Source organism: Prunus persica, chromosome G4 (assembly GCF_000346465.2).
Source record: "Prunus persica cultivar Lovell chromosome G4, Prunus_persica_NCBIv2, whole genome shotgun sequence".
Lineage (NCBI taxonomy): Eukaryota > Viridiplantae > Streptophyta > Magnoliopsida > Rosales > Rosaceae > Prunus > Prunus persica.
The window spans coordinates 225,346-252,569 of NC_034012.1; the positions used below are offsets into that span (position 1 = coordinate 225,346).

Sequence of the window (27,224 nt, forward strand, 5' to 3'; positions counted from 1 at the left end):
TTCCGGTTCGCCGGTTTGAGTGCCCACCCCTACTTTGTTGTCTCTCCCCTCTTAGATGAGAGTTCGATAAAATTAAGAATGTCATGGAAATTTCATGCGATTGATTTTTTATATAACATGTTAGAAATTCTCTGTGCACAATGTGAATTTTGTATCGATATTATCGATAATAAGTCAGTGACGGTTCTAGAATTCAAAAATCAATTGAGCAAAACTTACGTACTAAACTCAACGGTACAAATGAATTTCATTAATAAACATAAAAAGATACACCTAATTAAAAAGGATGTAATGAGTCTTACCCTCAAATGCATCTTTATCCATAAATAAAAGTTCCAAAAATGCAAAGACTAAAACTAAAACCAAAAGTAAATGTAAAGAAAAATAAAATATAACTATCGATGCTTACAACTCTTAAATTCTTCAATTATCAATGCTTTATCAATATTATTAGAAAACTCTCTTTCATCCCTAATTACACCCTAGAATACTCAATTTTAAATTAAAACTATAATTAAAGATATATAGAAACTGGAAAGAGAAAGAAGATGCTAATGTCGAGTAGCTAAAAGATAGAGAAACAAGCTGATGTCGCATAGCCCAAAGAGAAGGAGAGAGAAGATATAAGACCACCTGGATGGGCAGAGAAGATATGATGTTACCGCTTTTATTTTATTTTTTTTATTTTGGACTGAGCTTATAACATATGTAGGTTTTTTTTGTCTTTTATTAAATTTGGGCTAGGTGGACACCCAACCTATCCTGTGCACAGAACCGCCCCTGTAATAGGTTGATATGTTATATTATTAGATATCGACAACATATAACATATCAACAATCCATCCTTTAATAAAGGACGTACAACATTTATCGACACTCCAAAAACGTTATCTTTGAGTTTCTCTCCTCAACATCACTTGGTTGTGCTAGTAATAATTTACAATTTCTCTCTCTCTCTCTCTCTCCCATTTTGTCCTTTTTCTTTCTAAAACGAAGTCCTTCAATTCAAGGGGGGCTTGCGTTTTATCCCATTCAGATTGTTTAAATGCAGTTTCAAATTTCAATTTTGGTGGGAAGGGAATCTGCTTCATCTTATTATTAGCTAGTAAGTAATAATATTAATGTTTGGGTTGGCATGCACTCTACAATTCAGATGGATGTTCATTGATTCAGAAAGGAATAGAATAGGAAACCACATTTACTTCCCACCAGGCATTGCCATCTGATTTCCAGCAAGTCAGCAACTCAACTTTCTTGTACAAATGGAGAGTACGGTAGTGCATATGAACTGTTCTCCCCACCCCAAAACAATTGTCCATTTGGCATACTCCATGCTAGATGAGTTCGTGTTACAGCAACATTGGGTGGTGGGGGTGGACAGGGGACATCAAATAACACCGAAAGCGTGACAAACCGAACCAAAAACAAACAAAACAGAGCATATATTTTCTTAATAACATCTGATACAGACCTCCTTATTGAGGAAGAAAGTTCAAACAATAGAGGCCAAATTCTACAACATTATGATGATGTGACACAATATATTATCACAACGAAGAACGCGCCACCCTTGTAATTGACCTGCCAGATGCAAACTTCTTTAGTGACTTGTTGAAGTTAGGAACTCAGAGGCAAATATCAAAATCACGCATATGCCTGAACAAATTGAAAAGTCTTACATGAGCTCAAGAACAAGGGCAGATGCTCCCCCTCCTCCATTACATATGGCACCAACCCCATATCTCCCCTTTTTATGTCTCAGGACCTGCAAGAACATTACTTTCAATTCAGGCACACCAGAAATTAACAAATCTATTTGACCAAAAAATACAAAAACAAAAACAAATATATGGAAGAAGCAAATAATCTAGATGCAGCTTCCATTTCTTACAAAAAAAGCCCCATCTCCCCAATAGTTTTACCACAGATGAGAGATGGACAGCTAGCAGCAATTTTCAAATCATCAAGCACAAAAATTATAGACAGAAAAAAGCAATGAATTACCCCTAATAAAGTGACCAAGATACGAGCTCCACTGCATCCTAACGGGTGTCCCAAAGATACAGCTCCACCATGGACATTAACTTTCTCCTGAATTCATAAGAAAGGCAAATTGGAAAAGAAAGTGAAGCTGCTGCAGATACTAGGGCAAAAGGACGCACAGCAAAAATGTAAAGTGAAAGAACAACTAAATTGATCTGCTTTACATCAATTTCGATTTAAATAATTTTCAACGAAGACTCACAGGATTAAGGCCAAGCAGCTTTTGGTTGGCAAGAGCGACCACCTGCCGAGATTAAAATACGTTTATACAGTAAATGCTTAATAAATCAGAGCCAAGTTATATCATATAAAAAACATGAATTCTTACAGAAAATGCTTCATTTATTTCATAGTAATCAATTTGAGAAGCTTCCAAACCAGCATTTGAAACAGCCTTTGGTATTGCAAGGGCTGGAGCAGTTGTAAATAACTCAGGTGCCTGTCCAGAAAATATTGTTTCAGTATTAACACAATCTGAAGTCCAGCAAACCAAGATAAACGAGAATGTCATTTCACTACCTGGGCTGCATCAGAAAATCCCTTAATCTTAGCAATTACTTGTAACCCAAGTTGACGTGCCTTCTCCCCACTCACTAGCACTAATGCAGCTGCACCATCACTGCCCAATAGAAAAGCACAGCCCATAATGCATTGAAGATATGAAATTTGCACCAATATTAGAAGAAATTACAGAGAGAGGGAGAGAGAGAGAGAGAGAGAGCGAGCACCTTATGAGAGAAGCATTCCCAGCAGTAACAGTACCCCCATTCTTCTTAAAACTTGGTCGAAGCTTCCTTAATTTTGCCGCATCAAACTAGCAAGGACAGTTGTAAGCAGAACATACAAAGAATTTTTTTTTCCTAAACCTCAAAAATCATGACATTGAAGTTCAAAAGTTAGGGTAAAGGAGGAGGAGAAACATAGTGGTTACAAGAGGTAGAGCTCTGACTTCTTCCAACTTGAGATTGGAAGTGCAACCAATCCAAAACGCTCACTTTTCTTGTCTATAAATTCTATGATACTGGTCAAAATTGTTCAAATCCATATATAGGTAATATTTTTTTATCACTTAAAACTCAGCAGTTTTGGAATTCTGATCTGAAAACTAAAACTTCCTATTACTGCTTTGAAAGAAATATATTCTATATAAGTTCATCCCATATTGTACTTACTGTTTTTAAACCGTCATCCTTGTCAACAGTTAAAGAAGGCTTTCCTCGTCCCCCAGGACGTTCAACCTACAACAGGAGATTGATAATGAACAGACATTTTATAACATGCTGAAACGTTTCTGCTGTTCAGCACAGAACTAAATCATACCGGAACAATTTCCCATGCAAAGAGACGAGCATCTTGTGCAGAAGTTCCACGCTCAAAACTTCGAATAGCATAAGAATCCTGCAAGTAAACATTGATATAGCCCAATGTTAGAGGTCACTAGAAACAATAGTTGGTTAAACATAATATGCAAAGGGGGTGTATATTTTAGAGCAGAGCAATCTCTAGAGAAATATTACCTGCTCTTCCCTTGAAATGGAATGTTGATCAGCACACATTTCAGCACAAACTCCCATTCCAAAGTCATTATAGACATCCCAAAGACCATCTTTAAGCATGCCGTCGACAATAGTATCATGTCCTAATCGAGATCCCTGTCTGTTTACAAATTAGACATTTTTCCGAACAAGCCAAAAGAGAACTCATATGTGTACAAATGAAGCTTAGAAAGCACACTGAATGGCCAACATAAGCGTAAGTTAGATTCTTCAAGTGGCAGCTATTTTAGCAAGAAAGCCTGCAATTTTGATGAATTGTTACATACTTGAGTCAGTGGGAAAATCCCCTGATTACGATTTATACAAACAGACCTGTCATTTGTCACTAGAAGAATCGTTGTTCAAAGTATGGGATTACAAAGAAAGAAGCATAAAAAGAAAGGGGAAAAAGGCTTAACCTGGCAGCAGGTAGATACTTAGGTGCATTGGACATGCTTTCCATGCCACCAGCCACAACGATATGGTTGAGACCCAGCTGGATGGTTTGTGCAGCTAGCATTGTGGCTGATTAAAGAAGAGAGAGAATATTTCCAGCACTGATCAGTGAAGATCAGAGAAGTTGAATAGAAGAGGTAGAGAGAGAGAAAGGAGGGGAGCGACCTTTCATGCCAGAAGAACAGACTTTGTTGATAGTAGTGCAAATGACAGAGTTGGGTATGCCTGCACCCAAAGCAGCCTGTCTTGCAGGAGCTTGGCCTAAATTGGCGCTCAGAACATTCCCAAAGAAGACCTCTTGTACAAGGGATGGATCCAAATTTGCTCTCTTAAGAGCGCCTAACATTTTATATATTTTTTGTAATTATTATGGACAAGATAACCATTTCATTCGAATCAATCACATTATTATATTCACGGCCATCCATCAGAGAAGAGAAAGCAGAGCTGCAGAGGGTAATTAATTATGAAGAATAGATAGAGAGAAGTTGTTTCATACATCGAATAGCAAGAGAGCCAAGTTGGGTTGCTGTGACAGATGAGAGGGAACCCAGGAATCCTCCCATGGGCGTACGTGCGACTCCCACTATGCAAACATCTGAACAAGACAAGACGCCAAAAATCGAAACAAAAATATTGAAGCAGAAATTAAACAAGAAATGAAGCACTTAATTGAAGGAGTGTGTTTGTTTACCTCGAGGTTTAATAGATTCAGAAGAAGATGGAGACATCATGAGAGAGAGAGAGAGAGAGAGAGAGAGAGAGAGAGAGAGAGAGAGAGAGAAGGATGGAAGGATGGATCTCGGTTCTTTGTGTGTGGATTTTGATAGCAAACAAACAGAGTTGGTTGCTGCACGTCTTAACGTCGTCGGGCAAGGAAAGGAAAGCTCAAAGGAAGAAGAAAGAAGGAATGAAATTCGGATGAAGTTTTTGAGAGCGTTTATTCTATTTTAATTGATGAATGAGGAAAGACATGTTATTGTTATCCTTATCATGGATCGACAGCGCTGAGGATTTATTTATTTATTTATTTTCTTTTTTCTGGTTTACGTTGGCAATTTTGGCGCCATCATTGCATCATCATTTATCGCCAGACTGCCTGCCTGCCTGCCTGCCCGCCCGCTTCGATACATCTGAATGATATCAGCATCCAACTTTATCATTTTACGCCGGGAACCGCAACAACGCGGCTGCTGTGCTCTGCTCTGCTCTCTTAGCCTCTTATGACTTGTTTATCATAAACTAAACTAGTTTGGTCCTCAATTACTTACTGTTCGTTCGCTCCTCATAGTTCCATTTGCTAACATTAATTTTAAAATTAACATTTCAAGTCCAAAGTCACCTCACCAATCAGTTAACAAGGCTCAACAAAATGGTTGGTGCTGCCGTTGCCATATATGTTCATGGCACGAGTTACACACCAACCGCCCAATGGGAGTCCAAGTCCAAGTCTTCGGGAAGTCGATGGTACTTGCTTAAGACTCACCAATCAGTTAAGAAGAGCCTGTGGTGACATTACAAGATTGCTGAAACTCAAAGTTAGGGCTCTTCCGTATTAATCTGGCACTGGCTGCTCAGTACGGATTATGGAAGAGGCCATGCTTGCTAACATCAGGAAACAAGGTTTATGGCACTCATTTTACTTAAGACGGAGGGGCAAAAAGCCTACTACACCAGCCAAGCAACAAAACAAACACACAAAAACACTAAATTGCAAAGCCTGTTACCCAAATTAAGTACGTGACATAGCAGACGGATACAGACATCCAAAATCTTCTTAACTAATCGACAAAGCTATACATTACTCCTCTAGGACAAAGTACCAGTGTCAAGTTAACTCATCGCACCAGGGTCTTCAAGAACCCATCTGCAGACAATACGCAAAAGAACACGATGAGCAATCATTCTCTTCTCAATTTCTAACCCTAGAACCCATCAGACACATACCTGAATGTGAGGTTGATACGAGTTGCCTCTACCTTTGTCCGCTTAGGCACCGAATGCATCCAATCCCTTTGAGTGTAACCTCTCATCACCAATAGCGATCCATGCTTAAGTGTGAAAGAGTGCTGATCAGCATGGTTCCTCTTTAATCGCTTACTTTTAGGTTCTTGATCATCTCTGCTTTCTGGCATTCACACCAAAAGACAATTATACCAACGCAAGTTCAATTGTTGTTTTATGTTTTGACATAAAATTTTTTTTGTAGTGAGAGATGTTCTAAATGGGTCCTGGGCTTCTAGTCGTGCAGATGGAAACCTGCTGCAAATTATAATATTGTAACTATGTGTCCATCCGGTTAACTGTCCACTATACATGCACAACAAAGGATAAACCATAATAAATGGAGGAAACGGTTGATTGAATCATACGTTGGCATGTTTTACTGGGTTTCTTCTTCAAGAAGAACTCACGTTCGCATCCAAGGGATAAGGACGCGATTTCAGGAGTTGATCCATAAAGCTTCTCATCATCAGAATGCCAACCAACATAGTCATTACCACCTTTATACCTATTTAAGATCAAGCTATTAAAACTGCTGCCAGGAAGAGCTTTATGGACCTAACAAGGAAGATAAATGAAGACATGATGAGCCATGGCACCCTAGTAGTACGAGTTACCAGCAAGGATGATGGAAAATGAATACTAAAGCAGAACAGTCTTATTACCGCTTCCAAGATTTGCTTAAGTGGTGGATGATCATCCCATGAATAGGCATGAGGCTGGTAGCCGCTGTAAACCAATTGAGGGAGCCCTGGGCTTGCTACATAACATGTATCTCTAGGCTGCAAAATACCCACCCATAAATAATATTGGTTTGGTTGGGTTGGGTTCCAATCAATCCTCAATTGAAGGCATGTAGATTCATAAACAGTAGTTAACACCAAGCTCCAAAGAATATTACTCATTTCTTACAGAATTACCAATATTTTGCAACAAGTGAACAATTCAGAAGACCCAAATAGTAATAATTGATAGAAAAAATGGCAGATTTGTACAGAAATTACATCACAGAGAGAGAGAGAGAGAGAGAGAGAGAGAGAGAGAGAGAGACCTGGAGGCAGGAACGACCGAAGACGCGAATGGTGGGTCTGGTCCAGGGGATATGGGTGTGGAGGTAATCGAACCATGTCCAAGCCTGATCGAAGCTAACGAACCTTGGGACGAACACAACTTCGCTTCCATTGCCCAGAACTAGCGTCTGTCTTTTCGCCTTATTCTCACTCTCATTATTAGGGCTTGGGTTCGTCGCTTCACCACCCACCGTCACCGACACCTTCAACTTCCTCAAACTCATCGTCGACTACGATTTAGGCGCCAATCCAATCATAATACGACATCCCTTGCCTTTGTTTTTAGTCGGTAGGATTAATAATACGACATCCCTTTACTTCATATATTCGCTACTTACTTGAGTTGAGTTGGGTCTTCAAAAGCCCGATGGGCGTCGATAAAGTTACCAAAGGGGCCATCAGCCAGCCATGTCTTTGTGTTTATTCAACCTATTCGAATCTCACAGGATGTAATTATACATTTACTTAGACCAGTTGATTAAGATAGGATGTACGCCCCATTGCATTTGATTCCCATTTTCCGTAAAATAGAGTATTTTTAACTCTCACTTTTTTTAATATAAAAAAAAGAAACAGTGTTGTGTTTGAACTTTGAGGAGAGGACTGTGAACCAGCAATTGATTCATAGTCATAAAACAACATGAAGCATACATTAGCCATTGGCTCTATTGCTGATTTTACAACATGCTTTCTCTTAGCTCTTTCGTTTCAGTTGACGTGAGAAAATATCCAGTCGCTAATTTTTTTTTTTTTTTTTGTGTGTGGTGGTAAGCAAAACCTTGAGGGCATGTTTACGTATCAGTAATGGGTATGGGAGGAAAGGGAATGATTTCCATTCCTGACTTCCCCTGCGTTTACTTGCAATCAGGAATGAAAAAATAAGTGGGCCCCACCTCAAAATCCGTAATCACATTCCCTCAAAACTAGGTATCAGATCGACTAGGGGGGACTAGTCGATACGATTCCCATTCCTGCTTTCTCTTATTAACTTCCAAAAATACCCTTACCACTTTACTATAATTCCAAAATAACTCAAACCCTAAAAAAAATAAAAATACACGCCAGAAGGAGTTCAAACAACTCAAACCCTTAACGTTACAACACAGCCTCCCTGGAGCAGCAGAAACTATGTAAGTCACTCCATCTATCTATCTATCCCTCTTACTCATTAATTCAAAACCCCTTTTCCTATAGCTTTTGGTTTTGGGTGAATTTTATATATGTGATGTGGTGAAAATGTGTAGGGCATTTTAGTAATCAAATTAATTTGGATTCTGATTCATGAAAATTAGTAAACAATAACAATGGGAATCAACCCCATTCCTTTACTAATTTCGTATGTTTAGTAAACAGCTTAATGTGAATGATTCTTCCCATACCGATTCAGTAGTTCCCCGATTCCTAAATTATCTGATTCCTTACTTTCTCCATTACTGATACGTAAACATGCCCTGAGTTTCTGCAAAATTGAAGAAGAATTGGATTGCAGGCAGTAAGGCAGTTTTTGGCTGCCACTGAAAATAACATAATTTAAGCTCACCCCACCATCATCCATAAGTTCAATATTACATTTATACTTATACATGCACAGGATTTCAATTTCAACATACTTCCAAACATTCAAACCTCCAGCTTCCTACTTAGGCCATTACAACTTCATACTAGATCTATCGTAAACTACATTGCCAATCTTCTTGCTAATGCATGACCAAACTATAGAGATTCCAACTCCTCTCCTCATTGTTAGAGGTCTACAACTAAAAGCCAATAGTCAATTCCGCACTACCCTGAGGTTGCATCTGGATCTGGTGCATCAGTTAACTTGATTTTCAATTCTATTTCCCCTGACTCGACGTCGCAAAGCCTCAACCAAACACTCTGCACCACCTCACCATCTACACAAGTAATACAGCTTTCCCTAACTAGGCAGTTGTCACTATCTGGGACAACCTTCCTTAATGTTGTCTCGCCAGAAGAAACTCGTAAAATCTGTCTCAATCTAGCAGCAGAGACTATTGGCTGCAGACTGACGTGAGCATGTCCCATCTTATCATCTGTCTTCAGAAAATCTTTATCAAACACTTCCTACAGAAAAAAGAACCTCTGTCACATGTCATACGAGCCTAAAATATTAGTAATTTCAACAGCCTTTGCAAAGTTAACTTTACCAACTATATAATCAATCTACAGCAAATTACTCAGAAATGCGCATTTCAGAACAATAGAGAACGTTGTAAAATCTAACCCCAAGAAAAAAATAAAAACAAATCAAACTTACAAAGTTACTTATCTAAATTTGTTTATTTGCTTCCAAAAAGTAAATAGGATCCTTGATTCCCTTTTATCAGTGCCATGTTTTCAGGTTGCAACTTGACAAAATCAGAATTGAAAGAACTAAATTTGTACAAATTAAAGAAAAATACTGGTCTAATATTCACATCACACAGACTTCTACCAAACAACACAACATAATGTATTAACCTCATCAGCAGAATTGGCCACCTTCAAATTTCAAATGCCTAACTTACCAAATTTAGAACTCCAATAGGTTCGTTAAGGAAGAAGCTTAGCTCTTCATTCCAAACAGGATTAAGGCAACTGTTGATAACCTTGGTTTTCGCCACCTGGTACAGATTATACTAATGAGTCACTTCAAACTACCATTGTAGTAAAAACAATTTCATTCACATACAATGTGTGATACTCCAAACAGTTTTAGAGCTGCCTAAAAGAAACGCTCAATGATATTAATATATACCTATGCCTGATACATGAAATTTGAAGTACAGACAAAGGATATTCCAATTGTGCATACCCTGAAGTGTGTGCAATTGAGAACAACTACATTCTTAGCAGATATATAGACATCCAACCTGCATGTATGTATGTAAAAAATGTGCTTATCTCTGAAGTATAAACTCCTTAGTACCATCAATTGAGTAATTTGGTCTCGTGATAAACTAGCTGAAGGAATCACACATCAAGTCATAGATTATTCTGGCAAAGTAAAGAGTGAGTTAGATATGAAAGGTTCTCATTAAGAATGTGAGAATGTGAAGGTTTTCTAACTTTCCAATGCGGTCATAGTTGACTACAGCTGTACATAAGGTGTATTAGGAGGATTCTCTAACAAAGAATAACTCCTTTCCAGTTAAAAGGAATAAACACTAAAAAAGCTAGGGTGCCCGTTTCGTTATCGTCCCAATAGAATCTTTTGATTTAGCTTCAATAAGCGTTGAAGAGAGATTGCATAACTTTCCTTTCATTTAACATCTTTTGTACGAAATCCGATTCAATGTGGGATAAGAGGGAATTATCACTCATCCTTCCTAGAATATAAACACATGGACTTAGAAAGGAAGCTTACGAGGACAGCTACAAAATCCCCTGAAGAAGCAATCCACTTCAGCTAAGAGTGAAGTGCCAGATAGCTGTGTGTGTGCGTGCAGAACAAGATAAGTGTCTGTGCACACATGCGTGTGGTATCAAAAGCATATCCATGAAATTTTTATAAAAACAGTTATAAAAAAAGGACACCAAGTTCACCTGATTTCCCAATTTGACAACAACATAAGGATCGCTGCTCTTAAAATCCCGGATTACCAGTCTTTTCCCTTGCACGACTGTAACTTTTAGCAAACCCAATGAATCTCCCATAGTTCCCTTCCAGAGATGTGCCAACTTATAAACCAGGCCAAACCACTGCGCATAACTCGACATATATAACCAAGAGAAGTTTAAAAAGGGAAAATGCATGAGAGTGTATTCTCAACTTTTCAATAAAATTGATGGCCAAAGAGCGAAAATTCCACCAAAATACTATAACATTATGCACTTTCGTACTACTACTCAACCTTAAAACAGATCCAGCATTCACCCAGAGGGCGTTGAACCATACATTTACAAAAAGGCAGAAAATATTCCATGGCGTTTAACAGAATAGAGGTCTCTTGTGAAAGAAGAAGATCAAAAGCTCAATAAATGAAAGACCCAGTAATATAATATAGTTCACACTAACAATTCCGCAGGTCTGAAAAAAGACGTTTCCTTTAATTGAAGACAGTGCAAAAGTTGGGAAAACGGAATATGCAAAGGAGCAAAAAAGCAAAAAAAATTGATCCAAGCCAAATATACGAAACACTAGACTTAATACTCAGCTTAAAAGGTAAAATATTATGAATCAACAACGAACGTATAACATATGATTCTCTCTGTGTGAAAGGAAAAGGCAGAGGCTTTGCGTAAAAGTTGAAAAAGAAACAAAAAAAGAAGCAGCAGTTTTAGCAACCCGATTATCTCACATTCTATACTGATATTACGAATAAACTGAAAGCAAACCCCAAGAACATAACAAATACCCACCAGCTAGAGACTAGAGCTAGCTTACAAATCAACGGAGTTAATCCCTAGTCTACACTCACTTCCTCTTCTCATTGCTTTTTTTTTACTAAACAAACCCAAAAATTCAATTTATGTGGGAATTTGGAAGCAAGAAAAACAAAAACCAAAGACAGAGACACAGGAGCGAAGACAACTTACCAGATTTTTAAGGATTTGCTAGGCCTGTCTTATGAATATTGAATGTAATGAATAATGAACAAGAGCTTTATGGGTGTTGGCTGGCTTGTGGCTTTTGTGGCTTATTCACCGCCAAAATTAGACACAAGGGCCAGCGGGCTCGCTTAGTTACCGGCCACTACAGGTCGCCTGAGTAGTATGTTCATTGTTCAGCAATGGATGGAAAAGGCACGTGTCAGTCTCGAATTATTTTTACTTTTTCCCTTGCCTAGTCGATTTTTGACCAAAGCAACGAAACCAGGTCTCTTGAGTGAGTAGTGGGGTCTGAGCTGACTCTCACTGCCCACATCGTGGAATGTTTGCCTTATCCCTATCTTTAATAATTCTTTTTGAGTGATGTTAAACGAACTCTAAAATTAGCTAAATGCACCCTATTATCAAATTATTTATTGAATTACTAATTTATTCTAATATAAAATGACCAAAAAGGATATATTGAATTGTGAAACAAATAAAATTTTAATAAGTACACCTTACTCACTATATTCAACCCTTATCAGACATAGAAAAGTTTTCGTATTGCTTGGTGCTCAAGAATAACGCAGCGAGTACTAGTGTAGGATTGGTATTACGAAATTAAAGATTTTGATGAAACTCAAAATCTGAAAAGATGGCACAGATTCTTGTAAAAAGAAAAACTTAGTTTATGATTGGTATTAGAGTGTTGTACTAGGGCTATTTTTGGTAGTTAAATAGGGTATACTTAATTAATTTTACATTTTGATTAAAATATTAAGGTTAACCTAGATTATAAGGTGTACTCAATTAATTTTAGAATTCATTTAGCAGCACTCTTTTTTTTCCTTCTTCTTTCCTTCAGGCCAAAAGAAAGAAAAAGAAGAAAGAAAATAAATTCCTTTTCTTTTCTTTTTTGTTATATCATTGCAAGTGTCATTCGCTTTTTTTTTTTTTTACTAAAAAAAAAAACAAATTAAAACCGTGGTGCTGCACATGGTCGGTGAGTGGGTAAATGTAAATTTTTTCTTGGGTGCCTGCCCAATCAACGGAGATTTCCATGTGAACGATCCACAATTGCACGTGCACCAGAAAAGAAAAAAACAAATAAGTAGAATGATTACTTCTGGGATTAAGTTATGAAGGTTATTGGTCTTACTAGTCTTACTAAAATAGAATAGAATACTTTGACCCAAAAGCTGGACATGGACTTTCAAATTTCAATGTAATCTTATCTTATTAGTCTCAGAAGCTCTCGAGCAAATCCATTGGCTTGGACACACTCAACTCGGTTGCCCTTGGCTGGCTGACCCAGCTCAAGTACGAGGACCATGACCAATATCCGAGCTTGTTTTACCCACCCTAAAGCCCTAGTCCTATAATCTATTTTTCATTCTTGGAACACTTTTTGGAAGGGCAAACACGAGATTATTGAGAGTCCCCCAAGGCAAGAAAGAAAAACCAAACTGATCAGCATTCAGCATAGGTTAACATTAAGGAAATTACATGTAACCGAAGAAGGAGAAAGTTAAGTGAAGGGTTTAAGTTAGGAAGGATTCAAACAAAAATAACATGTGATTATCAGTGTCACGTCGTCATCCCTCCCACGTATAACTGTACATGTGGGGGCACCCCATTAAAGCACAAATAGTGGCGGTGGAGGAGAGGAGAGTAGAATAGAAGATGCAATCATATGTCAAAATCTATCATCAGCTCAGCTACCACTACCACTACCACTAGTATAGTAGAGTATACTACAGATGTAGAATGATATGCCCCAACAATGTTACACGCACTAACACCTTGTTTTACCTAGAGCTAGAGTGGGAAGCTATATATGCCTACACTGCTATTTTTACAATCTACAATCCAACCTCACGCCCAACCCAACTGCAGCTCATTACATTTATTAGCCTTTTCCCATTCTTCTTTTTCCTCTGCTTTCCACACCAAACTGTAAACGCCACCAGATTGCACTAGGATCTGCAGCCCCCGCCCACAGCCAAGCAAAGCTAAATGGTAAAAGTGGATTAGACCACTTATCGTGCTCGCCTTGAACCCCTCTTCACTACTCGATCCGTCCACTTGCTCTGCATCCAGAGGAGAAAAAAGACAATTAAAACCAACAACTAAGCTCAAAACACCACTAACACAACTTTTTTGTTTAGGGTATGTAAAAGCAAGGCTGGAGGCAAGTACAAGAGGCTCATCATCAGAAATTTCGGGATCCCCAGCATCATCAGGACTCGAAGGCTCTACATGGGGTTTCTCCTGTTTTATGGGGCTACCAGCACTGTCATCTTTTTCTTGATTCCCTTCAGAATCTGAAGGATCTTCCTCATTAGCCTCTCTTGAGCCTCTGCTGAGTTCATCTGCTTGTTTCTCTTCTGAATGATGTTCCTCCTCATTGCCATTTTGAGCATCTTGCTGTATATCTTCAGCAGGCCTCCCTTCAGAATCAGGATTCTCTTCATCGGATTCCTCAGTGTGATGTGGACTTTCTTCTGCATCTTCCAATCGTTTTCTTTTGGAAACTGACTTCACTTCCTTGTCAGATTCCCCCTCATCTGTCACATTTTCATCCACTTTTTCAACATCCTCTCCTTCTGAAGTATCTGCAAAAGAACAAATTGATTATCGACAAGCCAAGAAAAAAAAAAACTTCATAGTTGATGCTAGCTGGGAAACTTACACGCATTGGCCATGCATAAAAGATATGCAAACAAAACATTGAATCGATGCATTCAAAAAACATGTAAGAGTAAGAATTCTTACAGGTTTATCTCAACCTTTAGTGAGAATGTTGTCCCATTATAGATTGGTATAACACATGTATATCAAGTTGCAAACTTAAGAGAAACCTTACCCGAGTTCATTTCATCAACTTTAGATGTAAGGGTGGGCTCAACATTCGACACATCAGAATCCTCTTTGTCCCTACTTCCCCAATGATTCCTCTTTGATACGCCCTTGTCCAAGTTCTTATTCGGCGTTCTTCTCCCTTTAACTCTATAAAATCAGAGACCAATCATGTTTACAGTTTTTATTACAAGTGAAAATAAAAGTATCATATAAATGAGCCAGGGATGGAAAATTCACTCACGCTTTAATTGATTTCTTGTTCTGACGTGAACCACCTATGCCTTTACTTTTTTGAACAGGTGACCTGTAACAAATGACAGAGAAGAAAATTAAGATAGCATACCATAAACATACACGCCCCTATCCCATTAAAGCCCAACAAAGACTTCCCATTTGAGAAACATTTGCCAATCACTTTGAAGAACAAATACTTACAATTCTTTTGAAGGGGATTTCTTTGACGAATGAAATTTCTGTAAATGGGGAACATGTGTAATGGTCAGGATTATGTCATGACTCATTGCTTTACTGGAAATGTAAGTAGAACGATCAGCTAGAGAACAGAATTCTGATATATACTTTTCTCACCTTTGTGGGCTTGCGACCTTTGTCAATGAGCTCCCACCGTTCCTTTTCTAAGCGAAGTACTTCTACATCTCCATCCTCATATAGTATCTTCCATATGACATCAAGAGTGAAAACTATTTGTAATGCACATTTACAAGTAATCTATATATCCAAGAGATGATAAGGGAAAGAAGGTGCAGCTTACCACATGCTTCCTCTTTAACGTATCATAAGACTTCACTGTTCCTTCATAAAATCTGCAGATTTTGCCAGTAAAATAAGCCAAAGAAGTATTCTAGTGCTTCATTATGCACTAGCTAATAATCATATTGTTGCAGTTGCTAATATAATACCAAACTTTAAAATGAACGGAAAAGCTTTTTGGATATAATAAGGAACAAAAGGAAGAGCTTCCTTCTGTAATTCTTATCTGCATATTATTCTATTAGAGAACTCACTTCTTATCCATTGGCCACCAAACTTTTATTCTGCAACCAATCAAGTCTTCAACATCTTTTCCACCTTCCTTGAATTTGCACTAGGGATAGAAAAGGAAAAATGCATTCAGGAATGACATACTAATTATACCATGAAGGAAAATGTGCCAGTTTTAACGAGATCCCCAATGTAATGTTGGTTGAGGAGTCAATCAACTTACCTTTGCCAAAACAGGAATACTTTTTCTTTTCCTCTTCTTGATGGATCCTGCAGGAAACTTGAAGTCACTATTTGGGTCATCCTTGTCAGCCTCCAGCACATTAGGCTCCTGCAATAGAGGTAGAACATAAGTACACTAAAATGTTGAACAGCTAACAGAACCATGAGGGTACGTAATTTTGAGAGAGAAAAAAAGGTTGAATAGTAGGATTGCTCACGTCACGGTCACTAGCTTCTCCAACTTCATTTGCCTCATCATTATGACCATGGTCAGAGGCTCTGCCTTTACGTTGTGATGAGGAGGTAGCATTCTTCCGGATGCATGATACCAACAAATCAGACTCGGTGTTTTCAACCAATTTTCTCTGCATATAAATTTTATCTCTTGAGTTGGGATGAATCTTAGAATTCATGTCAATGGATCGAAATGGTAAGAAATGGTAAAAATTCTTACATTATGTGGATCGTCCCTTGAAGCACTTAAAGGAGACTTTAAAGTACTCCTTGCTGATCTGAAAGCACTGTGAGTGGATGACGACCTCCTCCGTTTAGGTACTGAGACAGATGTTTCATCACTAGCTTTTCTTTTGTTACCCTTTTGGTACTTTAGATCCATTAAATTCTTTTTTGGAGAATTTTCATGACCATTGCTTGGCTCAAATTTAGTAGGTTTTTCCAAATTATCCAAATTTATATCCCTGACCATTTTCAAGATATCAACACTATTTTCAGCATTCTCTGCATCAGCTGATGAAGCCTTGTTCTTTTTCACCTTTTTAGCCTTGGAATTCTGAGATTTTATGCGTTTAATAATTTTTCCTAAAGGCACCTCACTTCCATCTCTTTCACCGTCTTTCAAAAGCTCATCTTCTGCAATTTCTGAAAACCCCTGTTATGATGAAAGAAGCATCGCACAAGTTACTAAGAAGAACAATGATGCACCAAATATCACAGCATATTTCAAGAGAGTGTTAGTGTCCTTCAGCAGTATAATATACCGTTTCACTAGTCTCTAACTTAAGAGATTCAAAGTGAGCCAGCACATTGTCATCAACCAACCACGTTTGCCCTTCAGTGGCCTATCAAACACATGCATTATATTAATAGATATCACAGAAAACTGAGAATATGGCCCGAAATATCCAAATATGTAAAAGAAAATAACTTAATGTAGCTTAACATGAGTAGTTTAGCCACAAAGAATTAGACAGTCTGGGTCATTCGCATATCATGGAAGTGATTCCTTCTATAAAATGAAACAGCCTGAGTTTCTCTTATTTTGAAGGTTTTTTTTTTTTTTCCTTAAGTCATTGTTTTCAGTTCTTTTTTCAAAGTCATATTGTTTTGAGCAGTCCCGATCTCTTGGACTACAGGGGTCCAAGAGATTTGTGGTCACTCACCGTTGGATGTAAATTCAACGGTTCACTCACTCTTGCACTCCTTTTAAAAAACTTTTTTGAACAACACATAATCAAGGAGCCTGCTCTTGGTCATTACATGTCTTATCCAGCAAGAGAACAAGAAGAAGAGATCCCTTACCATAGAGTCATCTCCTTCTTTCTTTTCATATGGTTTGTACAGCATAGAAGGCAGAGGAACAGATGCAGGCAGTCCTTGTAAATCATTCTCCTTTGGGGCTAAGCGCTTGGTAATTGATAGCCCAAGGTCACAAATAGCATGTGAATTCTGGAAATTTGAAAATATTACATATGTAAGCTTGAAAATGGGAGGAGTCGTCAATTATTGAATATACTCGGAAAAACTGAATAAAAAAACACTATGAACAAGAAAAATTTCAACCTTTGACTTTGCTGAATCACATATATCTTCAGAGCACTTGATACTTTGAAAGATAGAGATTATAGCAGAAATGTCCTCCTTTTCAATGTTGCTAATAGATTCTGACTTGATATCTTCATCTCTATGCACCAACATAGACAGAATTAAGTGCAATTGCCTGAAAAATACAGAAAACAACAACTCAGTGAGAATGAGCATTGCCAATATAATAAATGCCAAGAGAGTATTAATAACTACAAACTCGGGGGTTAAAAGATAATCCTTCGCTTTTCTCAATCAGTCAAGCACCAAAACATATTTCACTTCCAGCAATTAGAAAGAATGCTATTTCACACGAAACAGTATCTACATATCCAACTAAGACAACATAATACCGGTATATCACTTCAAATGCTTTGACATCCTTGCATTCATCAATATTAGGACAAGAATGATGAGCAAGGGCATGAACCAAGTATGGCAGGATGTACTCCGGATAAGCAGTCAAGGAATTGGCATCAGATTGCATAGAGAGATGCCGCGCCTTTGTTTGGTGATACATTTGAATAATGTCAGCTAGATTCTGTTTCTCCTGCCATTTCAGCCAAAATCCAAAATTCAGCCAATAAACGCACTTAAACATGGATAACTTTGAATGAATCAAGCCAAGTATGGATACCTCTTGGAACTCCGGTGACTTTGATCCAAATATGTTAAAAAAGAATGCACAAGCATATTTTGCATCTAAAAGCCGGTCCTTTATGTATTGATGAACTTTGTTCAGGAATAGTTTCCTAGCTTGAGGGAAACTAATCTAGAAGACCAGAAAAAGAACAAATTAATAAAGATGAAAAAATTGACATCTAGCTGAATATGACTATTAAGAACCTGTATTAGGAAAAACAAAATTACAGCACGTAATACAGAAAATCTTAAAATGAAAGGTCTCCACCTCTGAAGTCTTCAAGGTTAAGTGGAAGACATCGACTGGTATTTTATGATTCCAGTGCCTTGACAGGTGAAGAACTGCCTTTGCCGAAGCAAGCCTCAAATGGGCCTTGTCAACTGAACTGTACATCACAAAAACTTCAAATGAAATTTGACGCCTCAAATTACAAGCAACAAACTGAGGTAGATTGATAAACCAGAAGTGAAAAATGTACAGTTTTTATATTACCTTGATTCTATGTCTTTCGATATTTCTCCACAAGAAAGAGTGTTTCTTAAGATTTCCAGCAGACCATCAATGCCAGACCCAGGGCGAACATGAGCATCTTTGACAGGCAAGTAGCTTTTCACTAATGTCTTTATCCCATATATCTACAGTTCAAACAAAGAAAGTACAATCCAATGTATAAGGAATTTGGCGAAAAGGTAATACATCAAAACAGTATCACTAGATTACACAATTAAATCCTGGAAAATTTGCATAAACATTCTTTTTAATTCCTTGGGGAGGATCGAAACTGAAAAATAAAATAAATTAAACCCAGATTATTCCATATGGTAAACAAAAACAAACATCTCTCCAAATTGACCAACCTTTAGCAAACAAAGCTCGCTTTTGTCATCCCACGACACATTTTTACTATCACCTGATTTCTGAAAAGTATATGCACAAAAACAAATTGTCATCCTGTCATAAAATCAAAAATATAACACAAAGTGCAGTTGCAGTGAGTTTGAAAAGCATACATTATCACATTTTAGAATCTTTTCTACTATAAACTCTTCAATTTCTTTCTCTCTTGTTTCAAAAACTGGCATTGCAGTCTGAGCTATACATCCCAGAGATTGTAGCACAGCAGGCAAATGCGTCTTCTCCTCCAGCATATCCACAAGCCTCTGCAAATTGAGAAACATCAACTTCCCAACTCCTAAAACTATCATGAAATTGTACAAATTAAGGGGATCTACTTGTGATGCATAAATTCATTATAATCTTAAACCTTGTATAAAACAGAAAGCGATTTAAGTCCATCATCCTTTGTTATCGCTGCAAGGGCATGTACAGCATACTTTGCCTGTCGTCGACTGCCCTCCAAACACAGCCTCTCCAGTATAAGGTCTATGGAACTGCAATAGAAAATTAGGGCAACAATGAGCAATATATACAAGGCGAATAATCTAAAAGTTACAACATTATAATAGTCGAACCTTGATGACACTGCAAGATGTTCCCGGATGGTACCACCAGCCTTTGCTAAAACATTCAAGACCCCTTCTTTTATAGTTTCATCATCATCTTTAAGCAAATTTACCAGTTCTTCTTCTGTCCCACTGAGTAGTAATGGACTAAAGCGTGCAAGAATCTGGAAATACATCAAAGGAGAATTAGGAACGTAGACTTGACAATACTCAAATAACATTGGCTTAAATTTTGGGGGAATAATACTACAAATTCTTGCTAACTATCATATATGAAGCCACACAAGATAATATTGTTAAGAACCTACTAATTCATATAATAGAGTATTTTGACTCAGGCAGATAACACATAAATACTAGAAAGCAAAAGCATAGATGAATATGGAACATAGTTGTTGTTGAGAAAGTAATGAGAGAAAACATTTTACAGATTTATCTACAAAAGAGAAAGTAAGAATTTTGTGTCATTACCACCAAAATATTCATGCAAGATATCTTATATTTCATATCTGCAGTAGATTTATGTACAGCAACCTCCAGAAGAATTTCCTTCACGTGCTCCTTGTTGAAAAGTAGATATGAACATTTCACAGAGAGCGTGCTAAGAAAATCATACAGCCGGTGTTTTTCACCCAGAATCTTAAGCAAATCATCCTGCAAATCAGGAAAGGTTGCATAAATACCATTTTAAATTACAACCTTGACATGCAGTCACCATGTCTTCCTATAAATCAGTAACAAGAGGGCAAGTTGGGTTCAGAAGATCATATCTTACACTAGGCTTTGAGTTTAAAGACTGGAATTTGCATTTGATAGTTCGCTCTTCAGTATTCCAAATTAAAAATATATGGAATTATTGTATCGGTCAGTGAGTTATTCCTTACCCGTAGAGTACAAGCTTGCTGGAAGCTAGTGTTTGGATCAACAAGATTCGTTAAAATCTTCCAGATGTTAACATCTTTCAATTGATCAAGAAACTGAAAATTCTCTTCAGCCTTTGCAGGGTCAGCAAACAAGCGTGACATTATACGGAAACAAAAAATAATTTTTTTTTGGATCTCAGGAGCATCACCATCCTGCATTTGGACGAGAACCAATCACTTTGCCTGGGTTATCATATGACATTTCACAGTTACTAACTCCAAACATTTGCTAACCTGATGCATCTGCCTAAGTGCCAGATACTTCTGCATCTCTTGTTGTAACCTGCAATCCAAGAAGAAATTCCCTGAAACTCAGTACACAGTTCATCAAATACCAATATCGAAGAGTTGAGAGGATTATCGAAATTCATAGCCTGGTATCAAATCCAAGCATTAACAACACACCTTTGCTTCTGCTCCAGTATTTTCTCAAGAGCCTTTACCTCAACTTTATCAAATCCTGAGAAGACCCTCACCCAATGTTTAACTTTATCTTTGACTGAAAAATTGGTTGGGAACAGGAACTCACAGAGAACATTTTCAATTGTATCTGATCTGCAAAATTTAAGTGTTTAAAAGTTAAATGCTCAAAATTCAGACTCATGAAGTACGCAGCAGGTGGGAAAACCCTCAGAGGATAGAATACTTTTAAAGCTACCAACAGACAACAAATCATCTGATGTGCTACTCATCATACAAACAAGATCATTCAATGCAAATAATCTGAGTTGCTGCTCTTGCAGTTGACAAAACCTGAATCTCAACAATAAACATGATATACTACCCACGCATCTTAGAGTTTAACCTATGTCAAGTGCCAATCCAGGAACCCTGGTTATTTATATATATATACAAAATCATCACCCTAAGAAATAGTTAAGTTGATCCACAAATCAACCATATGATGAAAAAGACATAGGGTGAGTCAGAACCTTTTTATAAGAAACACATCTTATTAACAAAGAAGATTGCACAAGTGGGGTGAATGGGATATAAATTAAGATCAACCATTACTTCGTTCCTAACATTCCAAATGGCACAAACTTCTGAGGCTTCTTCTTACTTGATGTTCATATTGTGGATCATGCAAACCTATTTGTTTGCTTTTTTAAAAAAATTTAAAAAAATATATGAAAACCCTCAAGGGCTTACCTGAAATCTTTGTCATAAAAACATCTCAGAATCTTCCCAGGAATCCAATCAAATTCACTGGAAAGGATTGAACCATCAGAGCACTTTGCGCAATAGACCCTGTATATCTCAGCTAGCCTCTCCATGGTATACTTTTTAACAAGTAACTGATTTGGAGGGGAAAACGGAATATTATGAATAAAAATGGAGCAAAAACAAAATGGGCACAAACAAAGATAAAACGGACAAGTGTATATACAGATTTGTCTCGAAGGCGCTCTGCAACAAGTTTTATAGTTTCCAGTGGAATAGAATTAAGGGCATGACAAGCCACATCATAAATTACAGCAACAACTTGCTTCCGTACTTTTTCTTCAAAGTCCAACAGCCGGTCACAGAGGGCAGCTAGAAAATGTTAACCCAACTCAAAATCAGCAGGTGTAAGATATGTACAAATTTTGTAAATATAATCCATTGCACTTACAAATTATTTCGGGAGCTTCGGCTCTGAAAGGATTTGACAGCATACAGCTCTTCACATGTTGGAGGACCAACATGCGAACCTCCACAACTCTATCAGTCAACCTCTTCAAGAACTCTGAAAAGATTGGCTGAAATGCTTCAGAGATGGTAGATCCGGACAGAGAAAATAGATCTCCAACTAAACTAACCGCTTTCAAACGAGTGTCTAGCTGATCAGTCTGCAGATGTTGAAAATTGTAACTGAGAATTTATTCATCAAACTTAGAAATATCAATGCCTACAGTATGAAATAAGATCAAGTTCCTGGAGAACATTAACTTTTGAAGAAGAAGAAAAACAGCAAAATCATATGTTGCTAATGACATCAAGTCACTCACTTAGACTAATAGGATGGTTTTAGCACAAAGAACCCAGTTACAAAACTCAATATAGTTAAGTACCATACGTGTATAGGGGAAGAGGCGAAATGTAAGACATTGGATTAGTATTTACCAGTAGCTCTCCAGTTAGGTAAGGGACGACTCCTGACAAGATTTGGGGAGCACAACAGTATACATCATAGATCACTTCATGGTAATCAATCTGATGATTCACCGACTTGTTGTCTCCTGACATTGATGATATAAGGAACTGTTTAATGCCAGATTCAAGCTTTCCTGCACAGTGTTCTATAACTTTCATGGCAAGCCTCCTAGCAGCCACAGTAATATCCTAGTATTTGTATTTTACAATGTCAGTCAAAAGAATTGTAGCAGTAAAATACATATAACTTGACCAAAAACGACAAAATTAATTCCATGCACCAGAAAATAGAGAAGAGATTCTTACACTTCTATTCCGACCTAATATAGACAATACAACAAGTAAAAGATCCTCTCGCAAATCCTCGCTCTCTTCTAAGAGAACAATCATAATTGTTTGCATCGATGATAGAACAGTTTCTTGGTGATCATCTCTGCATATGTGACAATTTCAAAACATTAGTTTTTAAATTGGTGCTGAAACTCTTACTTCAGTTTAAATTCTAAGAAATAAACATTTAGAAAGAAAAATATATATATATATATATATATATATTCTAACAGCCAGTGAACACACTCCCCCCCCCCCCAAAAAAAAAAAACACCCTCTTTGAATAATAGAAATAAATAATTCGTCATACAGTTTAGCTGTATAATATGTTGACTATTGCATCTTTCGTTCTATCTCGTATAGGAAAGCTATTTTTGAAACTAACCAAGATTGGTGTTGATGCCCTTATCAGACTGATCTACAGACATTATCTTGGAAATATAAAGTAACATATATAGATGAGAAAGATCCAAGTAACTTAATCAAAGTAATTGATTCATGAAAAAGAGTGGGAACAACAATGACCACCTTAGAGAGAATCCCACGTTTTGGAGGATATGATAAGACTATGAAAACAAGACATTCCTCAAACTCATGAACAAATATTTCAAAGAAACAAAACAAACCTGGCAACGGCAAAAAATGTACTGAACATTTCATTCACCAGATCATCACATTCAAGGTCCAACATTACAACACATGACCTATATTTCGCAAGAGTCTCCAAAATGACAACTCTCCTACCAAATGATGGACCACTTGTATCTTTCAATCCACTAAAAGTGCCCACAATCAAATGAAATATATCCTGTAAAGATGTATGGAACAATCAGGTGAGATCGTGGAAGTGAAATTCCAAAACGCATGCACAACATGAAAGTGCAGTATATCATTTAACTAGCTGACTTTGATAACGCACCTTTAGCACATCATCACTATAAGGAGCTTCAGGTGCAGTAATCCGTGTTATCTCACAAATACACGTTGCAACTAGAAGCTTGACGTCTCTATCTTGATGCTTCAACAGTTCTGGCTTGACAATTGCATTAAGGAAAGGCTGCATTGACTCCAATGTAGATGCTGGAGGTGATTGGTCCAACTCGGAAAGACATGATGCAGCTTGCTGCAAGTTGGAAGAAAATAATAGCAAGTATTCATTAATTAAACCTAACTTTACATGGAAAGTCAATAGTCTCACAAGTATAAGCATCCACATTACAGAATAATTATCCTCTATAGCCTACTGATGATTAGAAGAATGTTTAGAGTGTCTTTTAAAAGTAAAAAATTCCACATAGCATGCATTTATTGGTGAGGCAAATGATGAACGACAAAGATAATATCATAAGGATTTATTCTAATAGTCCCAAATGAAAATAAAACAACAGAGAAATTTCCATAATTCTAATAGTCATTTCAATTGGGAAGGAAGATTCTATAATTATTTTCCACTACCAGGCCACCAGCTATATAAAAAAATAATTGAGTAAACTAAAAGAACCCTACACAAACAAGGGATGAAATTTCCAAGGACTGACATAATCGAACATACTGTGTTTATTTAGCATTATTTAGCACTTCAAACATCACTCCAATTGGATCACCAACTTACCACCCAAGCACCAAAACACCACTACAACTATAAGACTTCAGAACAAACCTATCAAGATCCTCTTTAAGTGCAACACGACCCTCAAGTTTCCAATATGACCAAACACTTCTATCTACATTGGGTAAATTTTTCTTCCACATTTGTACTGGTAGGTGGTACATTGGGAGACATTTAGCAAGAACGAACCATCTTCCTATAAAATACAAGTGAACTATACATATCCTTAAACTACGGCTAAAAGCAATATGTTTTACAACAATATCGATCCTGTAAACAATATCATGTTACCACTAGAGACTCAGAACCCGATTTCATTTCTTCCACTCACTTCATCGGCATCTAACCAACAAGTGCAGCTTTCAGACATAACTCGACACTACAACCACATAGCATTAGTGAATGAATAACCTAAATCAACGAAATTGCCCTGAACTTTTTCAACCATAAGGAATTTAAAACCTCTAAACAGACAGATTTCACTGAACACTCCGTTTAATCCCCAAAACCAAAAAGGAAGTTAATTTGTTATGTTTCTTGCCATAAAAAAGGAAGTTTAATGTGACGTCTCAAGATTACCCTCTGTTTAATCCCCTAAGAAAACCCTAATTCAACTAGTTAGATTACTTGCTGTAGCCGAGAATTTCAGTTTCGAAAATGAAATTAGCAAAGAGAAATAGTATACGTTACAGAAAATAAATTAGAAAAAGAAATTTCTAATGCTTAATTTCGCTTCCTTTCACTGGTTTCCTAGCAACCAAACAGAAAATAACTAAAATAACTAACGTTAGAGAGCGTCAAATTCCCCGAAACCAAGAGCTTTGCAATTTAACTTCGAACGAGCTGTAAGCGACAGAAAATTGCCTATAGAAACTAAGAAATTAGAGGAATGCAAACCTTTAGGAGCTTCACGAGAGCGTCTTTGGAGGAATGAGGGGTTTCGAGCTTCGATCCCACCTCCCTGAGCTGCTGCTCAAGGTTTTGGGCCATTTCTTCGGGGAGCAAACGCTGTCGTTTCACGGCAGGAAGACCTCTCTCATGGAGTTGATAAGGGCGAGATTCAAAGTTGTGAAGGAAGAGGGGGGGTTTTCTTCTCTTTTTTTTTTTCCTTTTTTTTTTTCTGGCTGAGTCACTGAGTGCCTGAGTCTGTTTGTGTCTCTCTCTATCTCTCTCTCGCTCGCAAGTCTCGGAGGGGTTGGGCTTTTTCGAACAACAATGCGAAATGAACTGCAAATGTAAGTGAAATTTCAAGAAAATGCTGACTTCATAAGCTGTTTGGATTATATTTAATATTTACATCACGAGTCCGAACTCCATTTTTATATATGGGATTTTTCCTTTCCTACCCCTATATTTTAGTTATTTCCCCTTCATGCCCTCGTGGATCTCATTCAAAATAAATCTAGATTTGATTTTAAAGTTTTAAAATTGTATTACAGTCTCTGTGATTCGAGTAGTTTCTTCATACTGTCTATTGCTTTATAATAATAAATAAAATATATATTGCATGGGAGAAGTAAAAGCATGAAATAATAGACAGTGGAGTAATGACTACTTGTCACTGATGGTCCCCTGAGCATGAAATAATACATTAAAAAAAATAAATTAACACATTAAATATATAAATTTATATATGAATTGAATTGCGTGACACAAATTAAATTAAAAAGACAAAGGGAAGTTGTTGCATAAATTAATAAAAGATTCTTCATTACAAATTGTGCCGTTGTGTTTGTGTCACAAAAAGAAAAGTCTTTTTGTTATGGGTGCAATTGTAAAATACCAAACCAAACATAAGAACAAATGGGGGAAATAGTGGTTACGTCGTAAACATGCATTGTTGTGAAAGACTTCGATACCTCAACCTCAGCTCGTCGAAACATGAACAACTCGCACATGAAGTACCTGCATATGATCAGTAATTACCAAACTTACCCACTTACAAAAACAAAAATAAATAAGTAAATTATCAAAGTTACTCACGTACCCTTGCTTTGTATTCACCAAATTCTGTCAGTCTTTTTATTTATATTTAAAATAAATACAAAATGTAACTATACATGTTCATCCATTTACAAGCATTTCAAATGGGTCATCCGATTCCCACCACAACACAAGGAGTACTAAAGCTTAATTTTAGGGTTGAGTCTGGATCATCACAAACATCTTTTGGTTGCTAATGGTCAAATTGGGTATGTATTGGTTTTGGAAGTCGAAGCTTCTATAGTTACGATACATGAATTTACATTCACTGCATTAACATTATATTCAACAACTTTATATTGAAGTTGACCTCTAAAATACTAATTATTATGCTCCAACATAAGACAAAATTTCAATGGCACATTACCTCTACCTTAGGTGATATTTTGCATTATCTTCACATGACCGCCATTTTGCATGTCAATGGACCTAAAAAAACATTTTACGTGTCTACTTAGACATTTGGTGGTTCATGAGCTTTTTTGCATGTATGTGAGGTGACACTATTGCACATAATGTAGTTTGGGCATGAGCATAACAAATTGAATTAGAAGTTTAATGTGGAATTAAAATCAACCAACCCAAATCA

At 37.1% G+C, this 27,224-nt stretch overlaps 4 protein-coding genes across 5 annotated transcripts; all 4 read right to left on the bottom strand.

Annotated features, from left to right (window-relative positions):
* LOC18780173 (acetyl-CoA acetyltransferase, cytosolic 1) lies at positions 1,149–5,160 on the bottom strand. Its single transcript, XM_007211733.2, has 14 exons — positions 4,729–5,160; positions 4,534–4,632; positions 4,200–4,373; positions 3,998–4,103; positions 3,561–3,699; positions 3,364–3,441; positions 3,216–3,281; positions 2,772–2,857; positions 2,563–2,662; positions 2,372–2,482; positions 2,246–2,287; positions 2,005–2,091; positions 1,680–1,765; positions 1,149–1,581 (listed from the first exon to the last, which is right to left on the bottom strand). Exons 1-14 carry the CDS (start codon positions 4,766–4,768, stop codon positions 1,548–1,550), a joined length of 1,248 nt encoding a protein of 415 aa, XP_007211795.1. The 5' UTR covers positions 4,769–5,160; the 3' UTR covers positions 1,149–1,547.
* Positions 5,617–7,518, bottom strand: LOC18778578 (DNA oxidative demethylase ALKBH2). The gene is made up of 5 exons (XM_007211834.2): positions 7,090–7,518; positions 6,704–6,820; positions 6,407–6,596; positions 5,982–6,162; positions 5,617–5,901 (listed from the first exon to the last, which is right to left on the bottom strand). Exons 1-5 carry the CDS (start codon positions 7,330–7,332, stop codon positions 5,868–5,870), a joined length of 765 nt encoding a protein of 254 aa, XP_007211896.1. The 5' UTR covers positions 7,333–7,518; the 3' UTR covers positions 5,617–5,867.
* Positions 8,565–11,942, bottom strand: LOC18778678 (protein C2-DOMAIN ABA-RELATED 11). Of its 2 annotated transcripts, none has more exons than XM_007212012.2 (4): positions 11,648–11,942; positions 10,655–10,810; positions 9,637–9,732; positions 8,565–9,193 (listed from the first exon to the last, which is right to left on the bottom strand). In XM_007212012.2, exons 2-4 carry the CDS (start codon positions 10,763–10,765, stop codon positions 8,891–8,893), a joined length of 510 nt encoding a protein of 169 aa, XP_007212074.1. In that variant the 5' UTR covers positions 10,766–10,810; positions 11,648–11,942; the 3' UTR covers positions 8,565–8,890. The 2 variants fall into 2 exon arrangements, with proteins under 2 accessions (XP_007212074.1, XP_007212073.1); XM_007212011.2 differs by lacking the exon at positions 11,648–11,942 and adding an exon at positions 11,471–11,601.
* LOC18778842 (sister chromatid cohesion protein PDS5 homolog A) lies at positions 13,151–25,991 on the bottom strand. Its single transcript, XM_020562186.1, has 34 exons — positions 25,550–25,991; positions 23,963–24,166; positions 23,670–23,851; positions 23,020–23,146; positions 22,684–22,902; positions 22,193–22,409; positions 21,968–22,113; positions 21,730–21,875; positions 20,983–21,132; positions 20,812–20,860; positions 20,539–20,730; positions 20,126–20,308; positions 19,664–19,818; positions 19,456–19,582; positions 19,202–19,351; positions 19,049–19,108; positions 18,684–18,826; positions 18,459–18,576; positions 18,186–18,320; positions 17,902–18,098; positions 17,528–17,684; positions 17,267–17,413; positions 16,726–16,806; positions 16,182–16,616; positions 15,946–16,092; positions 15,729–15,836; positions 15,529–15,608; positions 15,276–15,327; positions 15,092–15,178; positions 14,939–14,976; positions 14,745–14,807; positions 14,508–14,650; positions 13,841–14,256; positions 13,151–13,731 (listed from the first exon to the last, which is right to left on the bottom strand). Exons 1-34 carry the CDS (start codon positions 25,640–25,642, stop codon positions 13,681–13,683), a joined length of 4,998 nt encoding a protein of 1,665 aa, XP_020417775.1. The 5' UTR covers positions 25,643–25,991; the 3' UTR covers positions 13,151–13,680.